Source organism: Drosophila arizonae, chromosome 4 (genome assembly GCF_054131065.1).
Source record: "Drosophila arizonae isolate 15081-1271.41 chromosome 4, UAZ_ARI_1.0, whole genome shotgun sequence".
NCBI lineage: Eukaryota > Metazoa > Arthropoda > Insecta > Diptera > Drosophilidae > Drosophila > Drosophila arizonae.
The window spans coordinates 5,803,407-5,829,034 of record NC_142924.1 but is presented as its reverse complement, the minus strand read 5'-3'; the positions used below and the strand labels follow the sequence as shown (position 1 = coordinate 5,829,034).

At 38.5% G+C, this 25,628-nt stretch overlaps 3 protein-coding genes across 5 annotated transcripts; 1 reads left to right on the top strand and 2 right to left on the bottom strand.

The window, feature by feature from the left end:
• Positions 1-2,132: 2,132 nt before the first annotated feature.
• Positions 2,133-5,538, bottom strand: Afg3l2 (AFG3 like matrix AAA peptidase subunit 2). The gene is made up of 5 exons (XM_018005817.2): positions 5,321-5,538; positions 5,154-5,255; positions 4,615-5,096; positions 4,117-4,509; positions 2,133-4,051 (listed from the first exon to the last, which is right to left on the bottom strand). Exons 2-5 carry the CDS (start codon positions 5,235-5,237, stop codon positions 2,563-2,565), a joined length of 2,448 nt encoding a protein of 815 aa, XP_017861306.1. The 5' UTR covers positions 5,238-5,255; positions 5,321-5,538; the 3' UTR covers positions 2,133-2,562.
• A 119-nt stretch (positions 5,539-5,657) lies between these two features.
• On the top strand, positions 5,658-16,665 carry Unr (cold shock domain-containing Unr). Of its 3 annotated transcripts, none has more exons than XM_018005815.2 (11): positions 5,658-5,781; positions 6,467-10,441; positions 10,856-11,346; positions 11,442-11,836; positions 11,897-12,104; positions 12,163-12,627; positions 12,687-12,840; positions 12,903-13,072; positions 13,138-14,133; positions 14,202-14,379; positions 14,444-16,665. In XM_018005815.2, exons 2-11 carry the CDS (start codon positions 10,405-10,407, stop codon positions 14,458-14,460), a joined length of 3,111 nt encoding a protein of 1,036 aa, XP_017861304.1. In that variant the 5' UTR covers positions 5,658-5,781; positions 6,467-10,404; the 3' UTR covers positions 14,461-16,665. The 3 variants fall into 3 exon arrangements, with proteins under 3 accessions (XP_017861304.1, XP_017861303.1, XP_089323953.1); XM_018005814.2 differs by having other exon boundaries at positions 12,160-12,627; XM_089467827.1 differs by lacking the exon at positions 5,658-5,781 and adding an exon at positions 5,788-5,966 and having other exon boundaries at positions 12,160-12,627.
• A 791-nt stretch (positions 16,666-17,456) lies between these two features.
• On the bottom strand, positions 17,457-24,560 carry Cbl (E3 ubiquitin-protein ligase CBL). The gene is made up of 6 exons (XM_089467828.1): positions 23,581-24,560; positions 23,109-23,516; positions 22,815-22,939; positions 22,628-22,749; positions 22,442-22,573; positions 17,457-20,460 (listed from the first exon to the last, which is right to left on the bottom strand). The coding sequence occupies exons 1-6, from the start codon at positions 24,363-24,365 to the stop codon at positions 19,030-19,032; spliced, it is 3,003 nt and encodes a 1,000-aa protein (XP_089323954.1). The 5' UTR covers positions 24,366-24,560; the 3' UTR covers positions 17,457-19,029.
• Between the last annotated feature and the right edge of the window lie 1,068 nt (positions 24,561-25,628).

The following is a 25,628-nucleotide window of genomic DNA, read 5'->3' as shown; positions in this document are numbered from 1 at the left end:
AATGCCGCGCACTTTTATATAATCGTCAATTTTGCATTGACACAATGCCCTGCGCGCCCGCCTCAAAAAATAAACAAATAATTTATTCTGCTTTGTTGTTTTTGTTGTTGTTTCTGCCGTTACTGGCACGCACTTCACTTGCAACAACTGCAACGAGCTAGCTAATTTTTTTTTTTTTTTTTTTTGTAATATATATTCTTTATTCGATTGCAATTGCTGCGCTGCTTGCTGTTGCTGCTGCGTTTGCTGCTGCTGCTGATTTTGTGCGCGCACACGAACGCGACAACCAACAAGACGACACTGAGACACGGCCACGGCAGCCAGCCCCAACGTAGCTGAAGCCCCCAAACAACACACTGACACTGAGGCAGCAGCGGCAGCGGCAGCAGCAGCAGCGACGGTGACGGCGACGGCGACGGTAGCGGGTCACAGTAGCACGCGCTGCATTTGTAGTGGTTCGTAGTAGTTGAGCAAAGCTTTGGCCGCGACGTCGGCAGCGACAGCATGTGTCAGTATGTGCGTGTGCGTGTGTGTGGAAAATGTTCACATTGCACCAGCCAGCCGGCTGCATCATGCCGAAAAGCCAGCGCACAGCTGATAAGTGATAAGCAGTGCAGAGAGCGCTCTTGCGTGTGTTTGTGTGTGTGTGAGTGCGAGTGAGAGTGAGAGACAGTGCTGTCATAATTTTTCGAGCAAATAGAGCCAGATTGGCAAAAATAAGAAGCTAAAAGAAGCTAAATTCACGAAAAAATAAGCCAAAATAAAAGCTGGGTTTAAAAAACACTATTTTCTTAATTAAATTCATTTATGATTATTCATTTGTTTTTAATTGTTTGATTCCTTCAACTATAGACAAGGAATCTCCACTTTCAAGAGCAATATTAAAATCAGGAACGTCGAAATCATCACTCCACTCTCAACAGAGACGTATTTAATAACGACACCTAAAACCATTAACGTAGAAATTATAGATATATGTATATGCATATACATATATACAAATTATAAAGTATTCAATCTTTTAAAGAGAGATCAGGTGTTTAATAAATAATTGTTATTTACCGAGCCGCTTTGTCACTTGATTTGTCCAAAACCAAAATAAATTTAACGCTTCCAATCTTATTTCTAAGATCCTCCAGAAAATGAGGAGCCAACGAATGTTTAATTATACTGTACATTTAATACGGCGTAGTTTAAATCGCTAAACGCTCATGCTGTCGCATAATTTTTTTTTGGCGGAGAGTACCTAGGTTTTTGATGATGATGTGTGATTTGCCACATAGAGGAAATGTGCTGTTGGTTGTTGCTATGGTTTTTGTTGGAGTTTTCCCAAAATCAATTTTTTCTTTCTGTGCCCATCCAATTCGTGCACGTTAGTGTTTTTTTGTTGACAAAGAAGACCTGTTGCTCATACCACGAAATGATTTCGATAGATTGTATGATATAAAATCATGTATCGATACTTGTATTCATGATTTTTAGTGTTGAGAAAGATAAAAAGCAAAATAAATCGTGAAAATTAAATAAAGCTAAAATAGAGCTAAATTAATTTTTTTAAAGCCAGAATTCCCGCAACCCGCCGTTTTCAAATTTTTCCCGCATGGGACTTCAAATAAAGCCAGATCTGACGGGAAAAAAGCTAAAATGACACCCCTGGTGAGAGAGTGCGTTGCTGCTTAAGAGCGCATAATTTACATTTAAGAGCATCGCTTTCATTCGCAATTTGTGTTTTATGCTGAAGCTTTAAAAGCTCACGCTGTGCATATTTTAAAACCGAACGCTTTGCACAGCTTTTGCTTTTGAATTCGATATCAAATGCAAATCGATAATTATATTCGGCTAGATTTTTAAAAGTTTTCCGATGTATTGCGAAAATATTCCTAACTTTAAATGATCATAGCTCGGCTAAATGAAGTCCAATCTTAAAAAGTTATACCTTTCTGTGCTCGTGAGGTTTGTTAATATTAATGAATATAATTATTTCAGTTTCGGCGTGTGTATTTTCTATTAATATACGAACATTATTATTTGTAACATACAAATTTCACACATCTCGCTCTTTTTAACCACTCGTAGTCCAGAGCCTCATAGGGCTTTTAATACCCGAAACCCATTGACAACGGGTGTATTGGTTTTGTTTTTAAGTTTTCGAAAGTTTGTGAAAGTTTTATTGCATTTTACACGTGTTTTTTTGCTTATTTCTTTTTGCTAGAATACGGTAAATTTTGGACTATCAGCCTACAACCAGAATCTGTGTCCAATATATCTGCACTTTATATAAAATACCAAACAAACAAAAACTGTTTGAAACATCTGCCAACAATGTGGAAAAAACGCTGTAAAATGTTATTAAAGGAAGTACTTTTGCTTCAAAGGATGTTCGGAGAGCGAAAGATTTTGTTAGAATTTTTTTGATTAAAGCACGTCGTGATTTTCAGCGATCCAGGTGGAAGTCCACATTCCCTAGATGATCTGCTTAGACTACAACAATGATAACAACAGCCACTAGAATATATAAAGACGATGACAACGACGGCGATTCCAGATTCCAGACGTCTACGTCTAGGGGGAAGCAGTCGCAGGCTTCGTGGGTGGCGTTGTGTCCGTTGTGTCTGTCCTGGCGGGCTCCTCCTTCTCCTTGTTCCAGCTCTTGAGGCCCTCGGGCAGCGTGGTGTCCTCCTCAAAGGAGCCGGTGCCCTCAACAAACTCCTCGTACGTGGACTTATCCTTGAATGGACGTGGTCCTAGTAGCTCAATCATATCGTCGCGACTGAGTACCTCGTTCTGCAGCAGCCGCTCGGCCACACGACGCACATCCTCCTTGTGCTTGACCAGCAATTCGGTCGTCGTTGTGTGCGCACACTTAATAATGTCCCTCACCTCGCCGTCGATCAGCATGGCCGTGTCCTCGGAGTAGGGTTTGCTGAACACCGGATCACCCGACTGTCCCACATCGAAGCTCACTTGGCCAACCTTCTCGTTCATGCCGAATCGCACCACCTGCGAGTAGGCAATGTCTGTGATCTTCTTCAGATCGTCCTGCGCACCCGTTGTGATGCGATTGAAGAACAACTCCTCAGCCACACGGCCGCCCAGGGTCATGCACATGCGATCGAAGAGCTGCTCCTTGGACAGCAAATAATGATCCTTGGGCAAATACTGAGCGTAGCCAAGACCCTTGCCGCGCGGTATAATCGAGACCTTCAGCAAGGGATCGGCGTGCTCGAGGAACCAGCCGGCCACCGCATGCCCCGCCTCATGGTGGGCCACCGTTCGCTTCTCCTCGGGTGCCAAGACGTTCGTCTTCTTCTCCATGCCCGCGATGACACGCTCGATGGCCTGCTCGAAATGCTTCAGCACAATGGAGTCCTTGGAGTCACGCGCCGCAATCAACGCCGCCTCATTGCAAACGTTCGCAATGTCGGCGCCGGTGAAGCCAGGCGTCAGCGCTGCCATCTTACGGGACAGGGCATTCTTGTCCAGCTCCGTCTTAAGGGCACCCAGATGCACTTTGAATATGCTCGCCCGGCCCTTGATATCGGGCGCTGGCACATAGATCTGTCGATCGAAGCGACCCGGTCGCATCAACGCCTTATCCAGTATGTCCACACGATTGGTGGCCGCCAGCACCACCACATTGGTGGTCGTATTGAAGCCATCCATTTCGACCAGCAGCTGATTCAGTGTGTTCTCCTGCTCCGAATGCCCGCCAAAGGTTTTGCCACCTCGCTTGCGGCCCACAGCGTCGATTTCGTCAATGAACAAAATGCAGGGCGCATGCTTTCGTGCCATGGCAAACATATCGCGCACTCGGGACGGACCCACGCCGACAAACATCTCCAGAAACTCCGAGCCGGAGACGGTGATGAAGGGCACATTCGCCTCGCCAGCTGTGGCCTTGGCCAGCAGAGTTTTACCAGTACCGGGCGGACCGGTCAACATGGCACCCTTCGGTATTTTGGCGCCCAGATCGATATACTGTTGTGGATTCTTCAAGAAATTGACGAATTCCATAATTTCAATTTTCGCCTCCTCGCAACCAGCCACATCTCTGCAAGAGAGAGAAAGAGAGAGGATTTAAATGAGATCTCAGTTAAGTTGAAGAACGTCACTTACTTGAAGCCGACGCCAATCTCTGTGGGATTGATTAGCTTCGCTGTCGATTGCATAACGCCGCCAAACAGGCCACCGCCTTTGCGTCCACGCCCAGCGCCCATCATGTCCGCCGACTTGCGCATCATATAGACGAGGAAGCCGATGATTAGGAGCGTGGGCAGCAGACCAGTTAGACTGGATGCCTCCACTTCGTTGCGGTAGATGACGGGCACGAAATTGATGGACTCTATGCCCTGTTCCGTTTGCGCAGTCTCCAAATTTCTTTCGAATGAATCCACGCTGCCAATGTTAAACCACAAGACGCCGCTGCTGCTCTGGCTGGGCAGCAGGCGGACACGTACCCACTTTTTGTTAACCACCTCCAGTTTCTCGACTGCGCCCTTGGAGAGATAGCTGGATATATAGAGAGCAAAAGATTTTCAGGTGGATTACATAATCAGATGAAGTTGCAAAATTAAATTGATGATGCAATCCCTTGGCTCTTCTGACGAAATTCACCTGTTGACAAACTCCTTCCAGGAGATCTCCTTGTAGCCCATTTCGAAGAACGCAAAGGAGGCAATCAGTACAACTGCGCCAATGGCTCCAAAGAGTATCCAACGTTCCCGATCGCCGCCGCCGCCCTCACCCAGTGGACGGCCGCTCGGCGTCCCCGTGCCACGCGCCCCTGGGCCTCGTGAGCTGTTGCTGAACATGCCAAAGTTCCAATCCGATTTGGGCTCATTGGAACTGCTGGGCCTCATCGCGGGTGGTTTGGGTTTGCTGCTGCTGCTGCTACTGCTGCTACTACTACTCGATTGTTTGCTGTTTGAAGCCGCACTTTTATCCCCCTCGGCGGCTGCTTTTGGTTTACCTTTGCCACCGGCCTCGAAATACTTTTCAAAACCCTTCGGCGGTTTTTTGCAGAACATTTGAAGCTGTTCCACAATATACCGAACCAGTGGCGTTAACTCAAACGGGGCTCCGCCATTATGCTGTAACTATATGGAATATATACAATTATTAAAAATTTTTCAAGTATATATCAATTGATCTACCTTTGACGTGAGTGGAGACTGAGTATAACTGCGTTTCATCAGGCTTTTTATTGCCGTCGCCGAGCTGAGGAGCCGGAAAGCCATTTCGCTCTTTGGTTTTGTCTAAGGAGGCGGGGGAGGAGGTGTAAAGTCGGTTTTCTTTAGGTTAAATAACGACAAGCACGCACCGTTATTTTATGCTACTGTAAAACTTGTCAATTTTGAAGCCACTGTTGAGTTTTTGCAAGGAGCCAAAAACTACCGCACCATATAGCACAACGTTGTCTTAAGTTATGGCTTTAAAAACAAAAAAAAAAACTTTTAGATTTTATGGTGCGCTATTGTGAAATTTCGATTTTCAGCTAATAGTTGAAGGCAGGCACATTCGATAGTTGACCAGGGCTGGCGAACTAGCGACCGGTAGTGTTGTACAGCGCATCCAAAACACCAATTTTAAATTCTTACCAAAGTAAATACACTAATTACCATAAATATTAATTATAAGTAATAAAAACAATATTTTATTTGCTTGCCCATTATATATTAATAATAAATATTTGCAAGGTGACGTCACAATTGTTCTGCCATTTGCATACAACGTTTACCAGCACTAACCAACATGGCGTCCGGTGTTGTGCTGTGTCGTGTGGTACGTATTGCTAGTTGTGAAAATTTTCTTTTGCTCAAATTAGCCAATAAATTAACTCAAATTCACTGTGAAAATATGCACAAAACGCGTTCCAGTCAATATGCTTGTGATTTAAGATAAAACGTCGCCTTGGGCATGGCGTTTTAGCGTATTTGATAAGTTTTCTGTAACTGTCTAAGCGAAGGGTACGCAATTTGCAGGCCGAAAAAAATCTTGAAAAAAAAATTTGCTACCGACTTGACATGTACATGTGGATGTGTGCTAATGAGTGTGTATTTGTGTGCCTGTACAGTTGGCTGCTAAAAACCATAACAAAAATGTGTAAAAATAGTTTACAAAATGCCTTCAATACGTTTTTCGTCTGACATCGGTGTGCCTTTGATGGTGTGCGTGCAATTTTTTCCGGTACTCTGCGATAGTGGTGAGGGCGCAATACAATAGTAAAATCTCTATGCAGCTTCTGTGTGCGTGTCAATGTGTATGTGTGTGCGTGCGAATTGTACGAGTCTCCGGTTTGCAACACTAAAAATCAATAAAAATGCAGCAGCAACAACAACAATGCAGAGTTTTTGGTGTAGATTTCACTGGGTGGCTGTCGCTCAACAGGGGCACTCTATTAAAACACATCTATAATGCGTATGCATGTGTATGTGAACTAATTGTTTAACTTTCTTTCTCGTTGCAGCTTTTGTAACTAAAACTCCGTTTTGACATCACTTTCATCATAATCTGAATAAAATAATAATAATAATAATAAAAACCATCGAAAACGAATCAAAAAGCAAATAATAATAAATCATCTAATAAAAACAACAACAACAAAATACCAAGTTACATACCAATAAAGCAAACAAACAACAACAACAACTAAAGCAACAAAGCTCAAAAAGTCTAAGAGGCGTTTAATAACCGGAGAGGCATCTGCCATAAACTTTTAGTTTTGAAAATTTCCTTTGTTTTCGTTTGCAAATTCGCTTTAAAACTCTACAACTGCATGCCGAAAAAGCTCACATGAAAAGTCTACAAAAATTAGCAAAAAGACTGTAAAAAAGCAAATAAAAAAAATACACGAAAAGAAAAAATTTAAAAGGGGAACGTCGCCGTCTGCGGCGAACGTCTGTTAGCGGGTGTGAGCGAGAGAGAGAGAGAAAGAAAGAGACGACAAAGCGACTGCGCATCTGTGCAAAAAGAAAAAAATAACAAAACAAGCCAAGCTTAAAACGAAGACTTTCAAAACCAACAACAAAAAACCAAACAAAATTCAAACGCTGTGAAATTAACTCGTCAATACTCAAAGCAACAACATAAAACGGAAAAACAGAAAAAAGCAACAAAGAGAAATCAACTGAAGTAAAACGGAGTTGAGGTCTAAATAAAATAAATATACACACACACGCACTAAACATATATAACAATTATTATAATTATCAGAACTGCCTAACATTAGCAGCTACAAACGCAACGCTGAGGCGTTGACGTTGACGTCGAACTCGAATAACTGAAAAGAAAATTAAACACCAACAAAAACAACCGTTAAACAATCCCAAAATTCCTCATTTATTTTTCCTGAAAGCTTTAATTTAATTACGAATTTTTGTTAAGTCAAAAGTGAATTCAATTTGCTAAAAAAAAATATAAAAATTTATTTAAATTTAAGACAACAAAAACGCCGCCTCTACTACAACAACAACAAACACCAACATCAAAAACAACAACAGGAACAAAGCAAAGCGAAGCGAGAGCAACACAAACAGCAAAAGCAACACCAACAACAACAACTACCAACAAACAACTGAATTAAAGTTTTAAAGTACAAAATAACCGGGAGAAAAGAGAGAACAACAAAAACAACAACAAAACTAATTTAAACAAAACAAAAACATTTTATTTAAACGCAACATCAATTTAAATTATTTAATAAAAAATAAACAAAATATAGTCTATAAGCAGAAAGAAAAACAAACGAAAACTTTGTGGCCTGTCGTGCGGCGGCCGTGTGAAAAAGTGCAAGAGAGAGACAGAGTGAATAGTGGAGAGAGCGCACATTAAGCAACGGTGCGATCGAGAGAGGAGGAAGAGAGAGAGACACCGTTAGAAAGTTCCGCCTTGTCTAAGAACAGAATAGAATAAACTATAAAGCAACAATTGTGCCGCAAAGAAAAGAAAAAACAAAAGCAACAAAAAAAAATGAACTAAAAACAGAAAAAAATATATAAAAATATAAAAAAAAAAATCGAGCAACTAAAAACGGTAACAATAAATAAAAACATTTAAAACCAAAAATCTACAAGAATTCTATTAATTTTAAGTAATTTTTACAACAAACACACACAATATGAAGACCCCAGCAACAAAAACAACTGAGTAACACAAAATACAAAAAGAAAAAAAAAAAAAAAATACGACAAAAAATTTATAAAACAAAAAAAAAACACACAACCGCTACTTAGCCAATAAAAAAAATTGTAAATAAACGAAATTAAATAAAGCCCAGCTAAATAAAAGATATAATTAAAATAATAAGTTAAAAGGAACAAAAAATAAAAACTGCGCGGCCTGCGTGCCCGGAAAGACACCCAGAACAGTTTTTTTATTTTTAATAATAAACAATTTTTTTATTTTTAAATAGTTTTCTTTTTTTATAAGTGTACCTAGTGAGAAATGTTAAAAGTCTAAATGCGATAACGATTAAAAGCAACTAAACAAAAAAAAAAAAAAAAAAGAAAAAACAAATTCAAAGAAAGATTTAACAACTCTGTGATAATTACTGTAAATTTATAAATATAAATAAATACAAAAAAAAAAAAAAAAAATCTCTAAGCATTAATAAAAACAACAAAAGAAAATGAATACTAAATAGAAGAACATTGTAATTTTTAACAATAGAAAAACGAGGTAGAAGGAGAAGTACGAAAATCTTAAATATAAAAAAACAACAACAACCACTTTATACATAAGAGCAAATGCAAATTAAAAGATAAAAAACATTGAAACAAATTCGTGATATCTTAAAGGACTTCGATACATATATACTATAGTATATTATATATTATATTATATAAACTTTAAGTAAATAAGTATAAAGCAAAAAATAAGTGAAAATACAACAAGAAGAAACACAAAAAGCAAAACATAAAAAACAACCCTAGGTTAAAAAAAAGACTTTCAACAAAAACGCGCATTCAAAATATATATATGTAAAAATATATATATTTATATTTAAAACAAAACAAAAAAGAAAATAACGTAGGCTTAAAGTTCAAAAATAGTAAATGAAAACCGAAAAAACAACAACAATTAAAGAGTATCTATATATATATAAATAACAATTCATAATAATGTGCATAGTGAATAGTAAACGAAACAGCAATAAACAATATACAAAACGTGTAAACGAAAAGTAATAGCAACAACAACACCAACTAAATACAGCGAAAATTAACATAACGGAACACTTGTAGAGCAGCCCCAAACCAAACCATTGAAGCGCCGCCTGGCAGGCACAAACCAGTGCGAGAGAGAGGGAGAGAGAGATAGAACAAGTGAGCGCATTAGGGTGTACCAAGCAAATAAAAAAATATAAAAATTAAAAGTAAATCACTAATACTTCCTAAATGATAAACATAAAAAACCACAACGATTGCCTACAAAATATATATATAGTATATAAATGTATATGATAGTAAACAAAACAAAACAAAAGCAAACATATTAATCACTTCCCCTCCAAAATAAGAAAATCCCTCAAAAAAATAAACAAATCAAATAATTAATATCAAAGTAAACTAAAATAATCGAAAGAAAATAAAAAAAAAGTATTCAACAAAGCGCCCAGTGTATTTTTCTAGTAAAACTAAAAAAAATATATTGAAAAAATCGAAATGCAATAAATAGGTAAACAAAAATAACAAAAATTAATGTTTGTTCATTTAACTACAACAACAACTAACAACCAACGGCAGCTGACAGCTGCTTATGCATTTTCATCAGAATACAAATACGAATATAAATATATTTTTTAAAAACGTAAACTAACAATAAATATTAAAAAAAAACAAAAAAACAAAAAATAATAAGAAACATTAAATTTGAACGGCATTTTTTACATACGTTTCGAGACGGGGCTTGCCCCCAAAAATAATAATAATAAATTATATATAAATCGAAGCAAGTTGACCACCCATAACAACAACAACAACAAATGATTGTTTCTTTATTAACTTCGAAGACAAGGAATTTCAGTGCCTCTTGTGCCAGTGTTTAGCCAAAATATATATACACAAAACAAAAAACAAAACAAAAAAAAACAAATACGTATTTATTGCTTAGTTTTTTCTCTTTGATATAAAACAATTACACAAAAAATTGAAAAAATAAATAAAATAATAATTAAAAATTATAATAAAATATAATACATAATTCCATGCCGGAAGCAGATAAATTTTTTAACTGTTCCCAAAAGAAAAATAAATCGCGCTCGCTCTCTTTTAAATAATTCAACATTCTCGTCATCAACAACAATAAACATTGAATCACAACAACAACAACCAGTCTCCTTGTGCTAGTCGCTATCAGCATTTTCTATAACATCAAAAACAAAGCCAATTCAAGTTAATTAACAATATGAATACGCAATCCAAAGGATATCGCACGGGCGAAGGTAAGACAGAAATGCCATAAATGAGCAACAATTTATGTAATAAGAGTGAATGTTAGTACATTTCTGATTGGAATATGTTAAGAGATTGTTAAGTAACATACGTTACTGCTGTTAAATAGCATGTTCTGAACATATATTAATTGCAATTGGGAACTTTAACATAAGAGAGTCTGATAAGTAAGGCTGTAAGAGGCTGTTTCTTCTATTAATAGACAGCTGTTAAGCAACTAGAGTGCTGTTAATATTAACATAAATAGCGCTAATTTATGGTTTTTGGGCATATGATATAAAGGAAGAAAAAGCTCGGAAAAAAGGTCTACATATTGAATTATACTAACTAACTTAGACATACTTAAATAATATTTATTAATCCCTCAATTCAATCTTTTCCTCTCCCTCTCCATGGTTTTGTAGAAATTTACGATAATATGCAGTGCTTTGACATTACTGCCATACGCAACTTGAACATACCTACAACTTTTCCGACCATTGGCACCTTTACGTTGGACTCCACCACGTTGGGCTTGCAGCCGTCTCATGGACCGCCAGCAGCGGCCGTACAACTGGCCATGGCACCGCAGCAGCAGAGTATGCACCATCATCAGCAGCATATGCAACAACAACAGCAGCAGCAACACATTCAGCAACAGCAGCAGCAACAACATCAACAACAGCAGCAGCAACAACATCCCAGCATTGGAATGTTCGATGCTAATGAGGTCAACGATATCATTCAGAATCCACCACAAATTGGCGTCTTTCAATCGAACAGCGTGTTGAACAACGGCGCTGGCAGCTCATCGTCCATATTTGGATCGCAGTCAAGCAACTCGTCGGCCACGGCCTCTGGGGCAAACGATCCAAATCAAACAACTCGAGAAACTGGCATCATTGAGAAGCTACTGGTGGGTCTATCAATCGAGCAGTAATATCTGTATTATGGGCAATTTAAAGATCATATATCTAACCATCGAATGTGTTTTCAATTTGAAATTTTCAGCACTCTTATGGTTTTATTCAGTGCTGCGAACGGCAGGCACGCCTCTTCTTTCATTTCTCGCAGTTCACTGGCAACATTGATCATTTGAAGATCGGTGATCCAGTTGAGTTTGAGATGACCTATGATCGCCGCACCGGCAAACCGATTGCTAGTCAAGTCTCGAAGATAGCGCCCGAGGTAGTGCTCTCCGAGGAGCGGGTCACCGGCACGGTGACCACCGAACTGCGCACCGACAGCGCCAACAATGTGCTTAGCTCCAGTGAGACAACCGGACGGATTAGCTATGAGAATCGCGGCGAATGCTTCTTTTTACCCTATACCAAAGACGATGTTGAGGGCAATGTCAATTTGCGTGCTGGCGATAAAGTCAGCTTTCAGATCGCTACGAACCAAAGGTTAACAATTATATATCATCAATATAAACATAGCTATATCTAATTATTATCTATTCGCAGAGGCAACCTGGGCGCCTGCCATATACGCCTGGAGAATCCGGCCCAGCCCGTTAAGTATCGCGGCGTTGTCTGCTCAATGAAGGAATCGTTTGGTTTTATTGAACGCGCCGATGTTGTTAAAGAGATTTTCTTTCACTTCTCCGAGGCTGAGGGCAATGTGGAGCTGCGTCCCGGTGACGATGTCGAGTTTACCATTCAAACGCGAAGTGTAAGTAGAGCTGATAATTCATTTGTGACAGCAATTCATATCGCACTAACCAAAGCAGTCCGCCACTGTGCCGCCTCAGGGCCGGGAGTTTGCGTGCAACATCACACGCTTGCCGCCCGGCTCGGTCATCTTCGAGGATGTCGACAGCACCATCTACAAGGGTCAAGTGCTCAAATCGCTGGATCGTAATAATGCAACGCGTCAGAACAATGATCCGTTGCCAGGACGCATACGTTATCGTGCGCCCGATTACTCAGAGGTGGAGGTGCCATTTGGCGATAAGGATCAGAAGGGCGACTTCACTTTGCGTCACGGCGATTGGGTGCAATTCCTGTTGGCCACTGATAGGCGGGATCAGTTGCAGCGTGCCACCTCGATAGCGCTGCTGGACGAGACGTTCAAGGTGTCCGGCGAAAAGCGTGAGCAGGGCATCATTGCCTCGCTGAAGGAGGGCTTTGGCTTCTTGCGCTGCGTAGATCGTCAAGTGCGGTTGTTTTTCCACTTTACTGAGGTGCTCGATACGGTAAGCATCAATGGCTAATTTAATTGGAGCTCTAATTCAATAATACATCTCATTCACAGAGCCGAGAAATTGATGTCAATGATGAGGTGGAGTTTACTGTCATTCAAGAACCCGGCCTGGCCTACAATAATTCCCGTCTGCAGGCCATACGCATTAAACATTTGCCGCCCAATACTGTGCAATTCGAAACCCTAATGGCCAGCAACATTGAGGGTATCTAGCCTTATATATATATATGCAATAATTGGTTGTTTAACTTTTGCTATGCATTGCAGGCACCGTAACACGCGAGGCGCCCAAAAGTCCCATTAAATCTCAGGATCGCTTCGAGGGTGGTGTCATCACCTATGAGCATAGCGATGTTAAAAAGACTATTATGTATTTTCTCAAAGACTGCGAAAAACCACCAAGAGTTGGCGAGCGTGTGCGCTTCGATATTTACATGGTTGGTTATAGTTAATATCTCTTTTAAATACAATCTAATTTCGTATTCCTCTTAAATGTTGGCAGGTCAAACGTAACAAGGAATTTATAGCAGTCAATGTGCAGCAGGTGTCGCTGCAACAGCAGCAGCAACAACAACAACAACAGCAGCAACAACTTTTAAATCAGCAAACAGCAGCAGCACAACAACAGTCCGCTGTCAATTTAAATCAGAACGATCAACTGCAGCTCTCGAACGGCATTGGCTCGAATACTGGTGCCATACAGAATGGCTATATGATGCATGGCAGCCCTGGTGGCGGCAGCAGCAGCAACAGTAGCGTGGGCAGCAATGCAACCACTCAACAAATTAGCACTCCACAAATTGAGGACTTTAAGCTGGAGAATAATAATCATGCCAATGCGGAGGCAGCTACCGGGCAGTTGTATCGCGGCTTTATAGCCGTTATTAAGGAGAATTTTGGTTTTATCGAGACATTGTCACACGACGAGGAGGTTTTCTTTCACTTTAGCAACTATCAGGGCAATCCCAATTGGCTAGAACTGGGTCAGGAGGTGGAGTATACACTGGCGCCCAATGGCAATACATCCGTGTCGGGCAATTGTCTGCCCGCCGAGAATGTGCGCACATTGCCCAAAAATTCGATACCACAGCCGGCAGTGCTGGAGACGGTGCACAATGGCGTGGTGGCGCGTCCATTACGTTGCATCAATCCGGATCAGCAGGAGTACGCTGGCCTAATTGAGATACTGGATGAGCAACGCACCACCATCATATCGCAGCATGAATTTGGCATCACCAGCCTGGTGAACAAACGTGATCTGTTGCAGAAGGGCGATCTGGTCAGCTTTCGCATCGATGAGAGTGGCAGGGCGGCAGAGGTGAATGCAGTGCGGCAAAAGAAACGCGCCACAGTGGACTCGATCAAAGGACAATTTGGTTTTCTCAATTTCGAGGTGGAGGATGGTAAGAAGCTATTCTTTCACATGTCCGAGGTGCAGGGCAATACGGTGGCTCTACATCCTGGCGATACTGTTGAATTCTCAGTGGTTACCAATCAGGTACGCACGACAATCGTACATTAATTAAATTTCAAATTTATTAAACTCATTTTGTTTATATCATTTAGCGCAATGGTAAATCTTCGGCTTGCAATGTTTTGAAAATAAACGATCGTCCCGATCGTCTGATCTCGCGCCTTAAGCTCAATGGCGATGACGGTGTGCCACGTTTGATACTAACACGCGCACCCAAGGGGCCGCAGGGCAAGGGCTTCTCTATACTCGCGCGCCATCCACGCATTCCAGGTGAGTGCTCAGTGATGAATTACCTTTAGAATGAACCATACTAAATGATATGATTTGCTTGCAGGCGCTTTGGTAGAGTAATTCCAAAAGAAAATCTGATATTTGATGCAAATTTAAAGACAATGCATAGATACACACCCACATGCATGCATATACAACTATATATACTTATATCTATATAGCTATATATTTATATTTATATATTCTTGTACGCTACACAATACAAAACAAGAAGAATTAACCGTTCCCTAAACGCAACAGATGTGCACAGGATGGACTGCAACAAATAATAATTAAATAAATAAACAACAGTTATGCAAACTACAACAGACAACTACATTGTGAACCATATTAAGAACAAGCATACAATTTATTAAGTACATTAACTTAGATGCAAAACACTATTTGAAACGATAATAATAATTGATAGCAAAGCATATGGCATACAGAACACAATACATATATGTATAATTATGATGAATACTAAATGACAACTCCAAAAACAATTTCTACGTGTCTGATATATATATATATATATATATATATATATATATATATATATATATATATATTAATATGAATATAAAAAAGCAAATAAGAAAATATGAAAAAAAAAAAAAATCTAACTAAACGAAATTTTACGTAAACTTACGCATTAATCATTAAACCAGGGCCCTAAAATCCTAATTGTAATAAACAAAATGCAGTCTGTATTTTTCTGTTATACTGAAGTTGTGCGCTGCTTAAACTGAAATTCAAGTGTCTGAGAGATGAAACCAAATTGTGTGTATACGTATACTATTTTTCAACTAGTTTTGCTTTAATTTAATTTTAGCATATATAAACAAAATGAAATCTATAACAAATCATATTAAGAGATAACAGAAATTAAGATACAACAACAAAAGCAAACAATTATTGTATAATGGCAACGAAATCCTTGCATATGTGCATTAGACAAACAAATAACAAAATACTTTATGCCATAGAAGCGTAGATAGTTTTTTTTTCTCTCTAATTGTATATTCTCTATATTCTCTTAAAACTATTTTAATATTTCTCGCAAACTGTTCTTTCGCAGCTTCATTGAAGTCTTACTGTTAACTGGCATATATATATTTATTGAATAATGATTGTGTGTATACAGCAAAAATGATGAAGAAATCAAGAAATTGTAAGATTGAAGTATTTATAAAGAAACAAACAAAAAGTCTTAATATTTCTCGTTTATAACATTTCAAACACCAAAAGAAACTGTAAATCGAGTTTCGAGTATCAACACTGTGTATGTTGTTTCACGAATTTTTGTTCTGCATTCAAAGGGTTGCATTAACTTATTATACATACATATATACATACATACATGCATACATCTAACATATACAAAACGTATTTATTTATTAAAAACAACAACAACAACAATATTTAGAAAACGAACTTTGTAACTAACACACAAAAATTATTAAGAAGCGAAGAAAACAGAAGAAAAAAAGTCTTGTGTGAGTAATGTAGAAGAGCAAATGTAATTTGCTGCGCCAAATCTGTTGAAACCATTTAATGAAAGATAACAAAAATTAATTTTTAAAAATGTATTTTTAAATATTAAAGTATATTATATATAGTAAAAAAAAAAAACACAAAAATATAAAACTTAAAAAAAAAATACAAAGAGATCGTGTCGGAAACAAAGAGCAAATATTGTGAAACAAATTATGAATTTCAATTACTAAAAAAAAAATAATAATAATAATAATAAAAAATAAAAAAAATAATAACAAGCTAAACAACAAAATTTGGGATCAGTACGTCCTACTATAGCCATGTTATACATATATACAACTACAACAAACAAACAAAAAACACTAAGAAACACACAACAAAATGAACAAGCAAAATATAAAAACAAATTGTATCTTTATAATATGTATATCGCTATTAAACGAACATATATACATACATATATGTATATCTGTGTATATATCTATCGTATGATATGCCGCGATAGATACTCTGCGTTTAGAGATTTATGCAATGCAATGAAATGAACAGCACAGACACAACAAACAGAACAGCAACTAATCCTTATTTATAAAATATAAAAAATAAAAAAATCGTAAAACATACACTACAAAAATGTAAAAAAAAAATACAAAAAAAAAAACAAATACATATGTGCTTGAATACGAAAAAAAAAAAACAACAAAAAGCAAAAATACAAAAACGCAAACTATATAAGTCAAATAATACAAAAATACAAAAAAAAAAAAAAAAACATTAAAAAATAAATACATATTTCAATAAAGCTAAAAACAAAATGTGTTTAAATGCGTTGGGTAAAGGTACAAAAAAATCAAGAAAAAAATATTTTCTAAATATTAAACATTATTTACATTAATATTCTGATCATTTATTATTACATATAATAATTAATTATATATATTTTTTTAATTATTTGAATTATATAGTAAATGTAAATAAATATTATAATTATGAACATACCATATTTTAAAAATTTATAATTTAACGTAGCAAATAAAAATGAATTGACAGGTTTTATTCGCTATTTAATTTTTTTACTTTATTTTTTTGCTTATTTGTGCAGGGGAATTATCTATTGAAACATAAAAACATACAAAATATTATATCTACAAGCTGGATCCGTTTTTTATTATCTAAATAAAGACAACAAAAAAATGAAAAATAATTCAACTGTAAAAAGGCATAAAAACTAAATAAAATAAATAAATAAAAATATGTAATAATAAAGCATAAAGTCGCTTACGAACCCTAAATATTAAAAGAAAATATCCCATTCGGCTTTAATTTTTAAAGCTGTGCAATTTACAATCCTTATCACTAAGAAACAAACGACTTTGCCAAGGTTTCTTTTTGTGTTTTTTATTTTTATTTATAAGAATAATTTATATCTGCTTAATATTTCTGGATTATATGACATGACTATGGTATGGTATCGCACTTGTTCTTAATTTTCTTCCTTTAATTTCAGACGTTCCTACATTGATTTGTATATATTTTATGTTATTGACTTGACTCCGCTTTCTCTTTTACTTTACTCATTTTGGTTTTTTTTGTTGCTATGCTCTATGCTATTTGTATATTACTTGTTATGTTCGGAATCTTCAAATTCAAATATTTCATAAATAGTTCGATTTGAGGTTATGTTTATATGTTAGTACTAAATTTTTTGCGCTTGCATTGATTTGTTTATATATCTATATATATTTTATAATATATATAGTGAATATTGCATTGACTTCTCTCGAATTTGTTGTTTGGTTTTATTATGATTATATCGCCTATATGTATGTGTATATCGCTTAGTAGTATATGTCAAAAAATTGCGTGTTGGGTTAAGAACTTTATCGACGAATTAAAAAAAAAACGATTATTCGCACTAATAATATATATATATATGTGTGTGCTTATACATACATACATATATATAAATTCAGTAAAAAGGGTTTAATACACACTTGGTTTCCTGGATATCTTTTTTGTGTTCATCATCTGCTTCAATCATTCGCTCGGGTATTTCGACTTATATAATATAATATTACAAAAAACATCTGAGTTTTGTATAAAAAATCGAGGTAAACTCTCTGAGATAGTGCATCGGATCATGGTAAGTTTTCTTTATTGGTGTTTCAATTGTTCTTCCATCAAATCAGTAAACTTAGGGCCGATTCCATAGATCGACTTCAAAGGCATGTTGGATTTGGTTTTTATTTATTTTTAATTTTTTTTAAATTGTGTTACTATGATTATTTCGTTATGATTGCCGATGCACCAATTAAAATTTGTTTTTAAACTTTATTGATGATTTTTTTTTTTTGGGTATTTGTTGTTTGTTGTCTTTTATTAATTGAAGAGCGCATAATAAATATAAAAAATTTATATCTTGTTCATTTTCGGGGTGGGCAAATATTTGTTTCATTTAGAGCTGAACTTAAGAAATTTCGCATATACATATTTTTTTTTTTTGTTTACTTAATAGGAAGTAGATACGTCTTAATACATATATACATATATATGTATATATATAGCTATATTTGATATAAATGGTTTGTGCTTCAATTTGGTTTTGCTTTAAATAGTGTGAGAATTTGACGAATTATTTTTTATAAATTTTTTATTCATTTTTTCTTTTAATATTTAAATATTAATTTTGTAGTTTTTAAAGAGAACGAACGATTTTTTTTTATTTTTGTAATGCCTAATTGCTTGTGCTGGCTAAGCCAAGAATGGGTGTGCATGTGTGTGTGTATGTAGCGTAAGTCTAAATGAAGTTTGAATGTATGTATGGGTGTGTGTGTGTGGGGGGGGGTAAGCGTTTTAGAGAAACTTTATGTATATAAATATATATATATTTATATAGAGTTTAGACTTAGATATAGTTAGAGAGAGAGCGCGCTATGAGAGCTTTGTTTTAACTTTTAAATTTAAATTTATGCTTATGATTTATCATTTGCCTTTTGCTTTGTTCTGGGATCGTATCATCATCATCATCATCATTAACATCATCAACAATACTCCTCCTGGGATCACACTGTATATGAGGGAGAGAAAAGGGTGAGGGTGAGGCGGGAGAGGGCGGGGCCTGGCTTGGCTTTTGGGTGGGCGTGGTGGCACTTAGGCGCTATTCTTGGAGACAAACTCGCGCAATATATCGCCAGCCATTTCGATGTTGTTCCTCGAGATGCCCAGGGCCGTGATGGCATTCTCCTTGGAGTAGCCGGCATTCATCAGGCGCGCTATATACTCCAGATTGATATTCTCATAGGGCACAGTGGGGCCGCAGTCTTTTTGATTGATCGTCACGTTCGCATAGAGCAACGGTTGCTGCTGCTGCTGCTGCTGCTGCTGCTGCTGGAGAGGATTCGCCGCTGGCGTTGGCTGCTTAAGCGTCGACTTTTTGCCATTGGCCAGCGTGGCGGCAGCCGCCAGAGCCGCAGCACTGGTCGTGGTGGTGCACAGCTGCGTATAGTGCGAGGTGGCTGCATCCTGGGAGCCACTGCAATTGCTGCTGCTGCTGCTGCTACTGTTGGAGTTGCTGCTGTTGCTGCTGCTGGAGTTGCTGGTGTTGGCAGCGGCGGCGGCGGCGGCGACAATGTTGGTGGTGCTGCTGCTGGGCAGCGTGCCTCGCGCCTCCAGAGGACGCGTATCGATGACACCGCTTATGGTCTCTGCCGGACCCACCTCCACCATCTCGTCCAGCAGCGACAGCACCGGTGACGTGGTGCTGCTCGCGATACGCTGCTGTCGCATCAAGTCCTCGGCCAGGGTGTCCACGCTGCTGCTCACATGCGGCGGTATGGGCGGTGCCGTTGTCTGAGGCGGCACATTATCCAAGCTGCACTGGATGTTGTCGATGCTCTTGCTGGTCGAGGGCGTCGCATTTGGCTTCACTGGCGTCTCCATGCCGGGCGATTTGCGCGGCGGCAAGGGCGGTGCCACTGCAGCACCACCAGCACCACCAGCAGCAGCAGTAGCAACAGCAGCAGCATTTGAACCACTTGCAGCTGAAGCCACTGTGCAGCTGGAGCTGGCATTATCCTGTAGATTCTGTAGTATCGCATAGGAGCTAATGGAGGCCGTATCGCCACTCGAGCCACTCTCCGATTTGCAGCCCGCCAACTTCTGTCCGTAGGTGGAGTTGTTCACACTGCAGCCCATCAGCGGTGCACTCATGCGATGCGTTGACTTTTGCGTGGATGCATTACCATTGCTGATCACAGCAGCAGCAGGCGGTGCCGATGGCTGTGGCTGTTGTTGCTGCTGCTGCTGCTGCGTGCAATTTGCAGAGTTGCCGCCGGCGTTGCTGTTGTTGCTACTGCTGCTGCTGCTGTTGCTGTTGCTGTTGCTGCTGCTGCTGGGCAGACTGAACGTGGCCGCACCGCCGGCATACAGATCATTCTGCACCGCCATCAGGCTGGGCGTGGTGCTGCGCCTGCCCAGCCGCGGCGATGTGTGCGGACTGTGCTTCTCCATGGACGACTGCGAGGCGGCCGAGGTGCTGAGCGCATGCAGCGAACTGGTGGCTATATTGAAGTCGCCCATGTCCTGGAGTAGGGATGTTTGTAGTAGTCAAATTGTTGTTGGTTGAGTGGTTGGGTGGGTTGCCTGTCTAGAGTGTGTCTAGAGTGGGTTAGATGGCATGCCCCTAGAGCAAAAGTGGCTGCAAGTCAAAGTTTTGATTCGAACATGCACAGCAACAAGGATATCAAATAAAAATGTCGAAAATAATGGAACAGGAGCAAAAACAACAAGAACAACAACAACAACGAGAATAACTGTAGAAAAAGTCATTGAACGAAATGAAACAATTGAAACCAATATTTATAAATATTTATACACATATATATATATTTTTTCTGCTGTTCAGTTTTTTTTTGTTTTTGTTTTAAGGAAATCAAAAATTAATTCTAAGAAAATGTACTTGCACGAAGTGTATATATATATATATATATATATATATATATATATACATAATTAAAACATAAATAATTATTAATTATTAATTGAAATATGCTAAATCGATGTAAGCTGAAGCCTATGTTAAGGAAACAAAACTTGAGCCGAAATTGTTTAAACAATAATGAATGCAAAGAGTTAACAAACAGACATACACATACACACGCAATCACGCACACACACACATACGCACACATTGTCAATTTCCTTTTGCTAATACTTTGAAATTTGTTTCTTTTTGTTTATATAAATTCTGGCCTAGGCTTGTGACATTTAACAAACACTAAAAACTAAAAACTACCTACACTAAAAATAATGATAATAATTATAATTATAAAAAATTACAATAATGTTAATGATAATGATAATAATTATACAATATGCATTGGCCTTGACCATTTTGTTTTTGATTTTTCATTAAATATTATTATTAATAAATTACAGTCTTAGGGCAGCTGCAGCGCTGCTTACAAAAAAAATAAACACTCACACATACAAAAATATATATGTATAAAATCTATATGAAAACCGATTTGCAAAAACTAAAAACAAACACAAAATATTATAAACCATGATGAACTAAACATATCTTTGGAAGTATCAAATCATAAACTAAAATGTGTGTGAAAATAGATCAGATATTTTGTTGTATATAAATGGAAGAGGTTCATATACATATATAGATCTATATACTGCAGGAAGAACGGAGTGCAAATACAGGTTTCGTTTCGTTTCGTTTCACTAAGAACTAAGGTATTTACAAAAGGTGCACAAGTGCCAGAGGGCATAATACAAATACAGTTACATTTCATCATATACATATATATATATATATATATAAATCATAGTTGTTCAAGAATCAAATCACACGCTTCAAATGAATTCATAAACAGAGGCGAGCGAGCGCAAATGAATGAATAAATTTAGTTTTGTAGTAGGGTAGAATGAAGAAAAAGAAGAAGTAGAAGCAATCAACAAAACGAAACAAAAACACAGCAAGAGAACAGAGTGCACAAACAAAACCGACAGAAACAAGCGAGCGTTGATAAACAGAAAAGAGTAATAATAAGCGACTGATGAGTAACTTCCGCTCGGCGCATAAATAAATAAATACAAGCGCATATGCATATATAGACATACGTACATATACATACATATATATATAAATATGCACGTATTAAACATTACACTATACAGAAATGATTGCGATTCTCGTTCTGTGTGCGCACAGCTCTGTTAGTTGCAATGAAAAATTGTAGCTAATAATTTACGTATGAATAAATCAAAATCGCTAAACATTAAACTTAATATATAAATAGAACGTCTATATATATATATAATGTATATATAAACGAACTAAAATTTATATATATACATATATATATGTATATATATAATAAGATTATGTGTATATATATAAGAGAGATAGAGATAGAGAGGCAGCACAGGCGGGCAGCGCGGGGCAGGCGTCAAAGGCTTTCTTATGGTTTCTTTTTTTGTTTGTTTTGTTTTTGTTTTTGTTTTTTGTTTTTTCTTTTGTTTGCTTGATAAGCGCTGCTCTAAACTATACCTCTGTATCGTCGTCGTCCTGCTGCAGTTGTCGTCCATTCGTTGCATTGCGATTGTGTTGCTTGCGTGGATCAAATGCATCCACAACGATCTGTTCGGTGCCCTTGATTTCCGCTCGACAAAACGGACAGCCCTATTGAGTGCAAAAATTAAATTAGTGAATCCGTTAATTATGCGACTAGCTTACCTGTCCCTCCGAGTCCACCTGCCAGGCTGTGAGACAGGGCGTGCATAGCAAATGGCCGCAAGGCTCAATGCGTATATCCTTATCGTTCTCTGCGCAGATTTTGCATAGCTGAAAGGTGCTGCCTGCAAGGGTTTAGGTTGAGGTTTAATTAGGGTGATCGATCGTTATTGAAATTGCCAAAACTTACCCATTTCACAGTACAGCTCGTATTGCTCTTGTGTAACGGTTATATGATCCTCGGTTGGACTTTGCACGGCGGAGGATAAATCGGGATTGTAGGCCTGGCCATCTGGATATAAGTAAAAGCCCTCGCTAAAGTTGAAATGGGGTAGGGGAGAAGCAGAATGTAATTAGCATATGGAATAAACGAAGCATATATAAATTATAATTAAAAGTTTCTCCCTATCACATATCTAAAGGTTAACCAAATACTTTCTCTGATCTCAGCATTAATCGGTAGCCTTAACCCTAGTCTCCTTACCGATGCCCGTCGAGCAGCGCCTGACACAGCGATTTGTTTTGGGGTATTGTTTGCAAGATCTCTCCATCGGCCGTTACATAGCCAATGGCCCATTGGCCCAGTCGCGTGCAGGATAAACGAAAGACATAGCTGCCCGCCTTGTGGATGTAGCGCTGCAGGCGCGCCTTCACCTCATCGTAGGTGAGAAAGGCCACATAGCCGGGATGGGTGACGGCCAGAATTTGCCAGTTGCGCAGCAATGTGACCCAAGGCTGAAACAGTCGTGTGAACACATCGAATTCAAAATTCGATATATAATCGTTGCACGTCAAATCGATTGTTGTCTTCAGTGCCATCGCCTCCAAGCCAGATGATATTGGATGCACCTTATTTAGTTCCTGACGAAAGATTTTCCAAGGCACCAGGGTACTACACCAAAGATAATTAAATTGTGTTGATTGTCTGTTTGATTGAATGAAGTGTATGTACTTACCTGTTGCCAAAATTGCTCTTCCAGAAGTCGGCCGCATCGGCTTTGGTGATTCGAAACTGATCGCCCGCAAAGACACCATTGGGAAATATAGCTTTTAGCTCGCTGAGCATGTGGGAGAAGACCAAACTCAGTTTGGTTAGGTTGCGACGATAATGTGAGTTCTCGTCGAACATTTTCTCTTTGCCCTCCTTGAAGAGTTTGATGGCCTGTTTGCATTTACGCATTAGATTGTTGATGAATACATTGAAGTGTTCGTTGGCATGGAGCAGATGCATTTGATCCTCATTCTTGGAGTAGATGAGACGCAATCTTTGATACGTGTCCGGCAGTATGTCCAATATGAAGGGTGGACTGTTCTTTAGATTCATTTTAGGCTGTTGGCACAATTTGACCACCTTGTCCATCAGTTTCCACGTTTTCTCCAGCGTCTTCTTGTCCGTGGATAGACGCTGTGAGACGCACGCCTCCGATATTGCTCCATGTAATTTCGAAAAGATTGAAGGAAAAATTTTTGGTTGTGATTGTATGCGACTGGTGCGACTCGTCGCCATCTTTTCTCTCAACACTGCTGCGCTGCTGCTGTTGTTGTTGTTGTCGTCGACGTCGTTGTTGTTGGTGTGGCCGTTGGTTTGGGGAGTAAAGTTGTAGGTTTCACTCTTCACACACACACATAGGCGCACGCACGCACACACACACACACACACGCACACTCGCTCACTCACTAACTCAGTGCGCTGCGTTACAGCGACAACATGAATTTTTAGCTGCCCAAACAGCCAGCGCATCCGATTTTATTAACACGTTCACTTTGCTTTTAGCACTGGGCATCCGCATTTGCACAATTTGCGCGTTTCGCAGTTAGTTATACACGATTTTTATTTCCCACACAATTCTCTGACTTTTTCAATGAGTGTGGCTGTGTGCGTACATGTGTGTGCTAGTACGTGCGTGTGTGTGGGTAGCGATGTTAAACAAAACTATCGATAGTTTGGCAAGTATCGTGTAAAGCAACACTTAATGCAGTGCTGCAAAATGCGAAGAGTAACGCAAATTTGCTTTGCCAGTGCTGACTTAATAAATTAAGACTGTTACTTTTTGAAAATTGAGTGGAGAAAATAAACGTTAACGAGCTTTGCCAATTTGTTGGACAATTAGCATAAGATTGTAAAGAAAACTAGAAATTAGTGAAAAACATGGCAAATAACTATGTATGCTACTGGCTCATCAAATTCGAAATTGGTACATTTTCACAAGTGCATTCATAACAAGCACTTTTGATTTTACCATTTTGCCATATAATTTCAGTGCTCCTCTATCATCACTTTTTATATAATACTCGGGCGTTTTAGCTCAGCCTGTGATTAGAGCCGATGAAAACTCGCACGACCTGCAGAACAGGTGCGTGGCCGTTGTTATTGCTTGCGTTTGGCTTCTATCTTTATTACACTTGTTTTTAGGTTTTTTTTTTTCTTTGTGGCGGTTTTGTTTTTTGTTTTTAATATGCATGCAGGCATTGCAGCTACAATTTTCACTTTCCATTTTTATTGGCAACCACGACATCAAATCTTGGTTATGGCCAAAAAGAAATTGCAATGCTGCCAAAGGTTTTTTTACTCGAGGCTTTCTTTTAATTAATTTTTGTGTTTGGTTTTATTTCTTGTTGTCTTTGGAAGTGGTGTGGCATTAGTTCTGGGCGGTTGCTGCTGCTGCTGCTGCTGCTGTGTCATGGCTGTCAGATGCATTATGCCGCTTACGCTGTCTGGCTGCCCAAAAGCTAACTGTAAACATTCACTTACTGACCTCTTTTTTCTGCCAGCTGCTGCGCTGCAGCTCTCAAATTTTCTTTATGCACGCGACTCTCCGCCAAAGCTCACCTATTTATGTACATACATACATATATGTGCGTATGGGTGCTCATATGGGTGTGCGTGTGTCTGTGTGTGTGTGTGCTGGTGTATGTGTGACCCTTATTCGCCAACGCCACTCAGGCGTAAAATTTATGGCTTAAAAGTCGACAAGTCTATAAACACAGCTTCCAGCTAGCAACG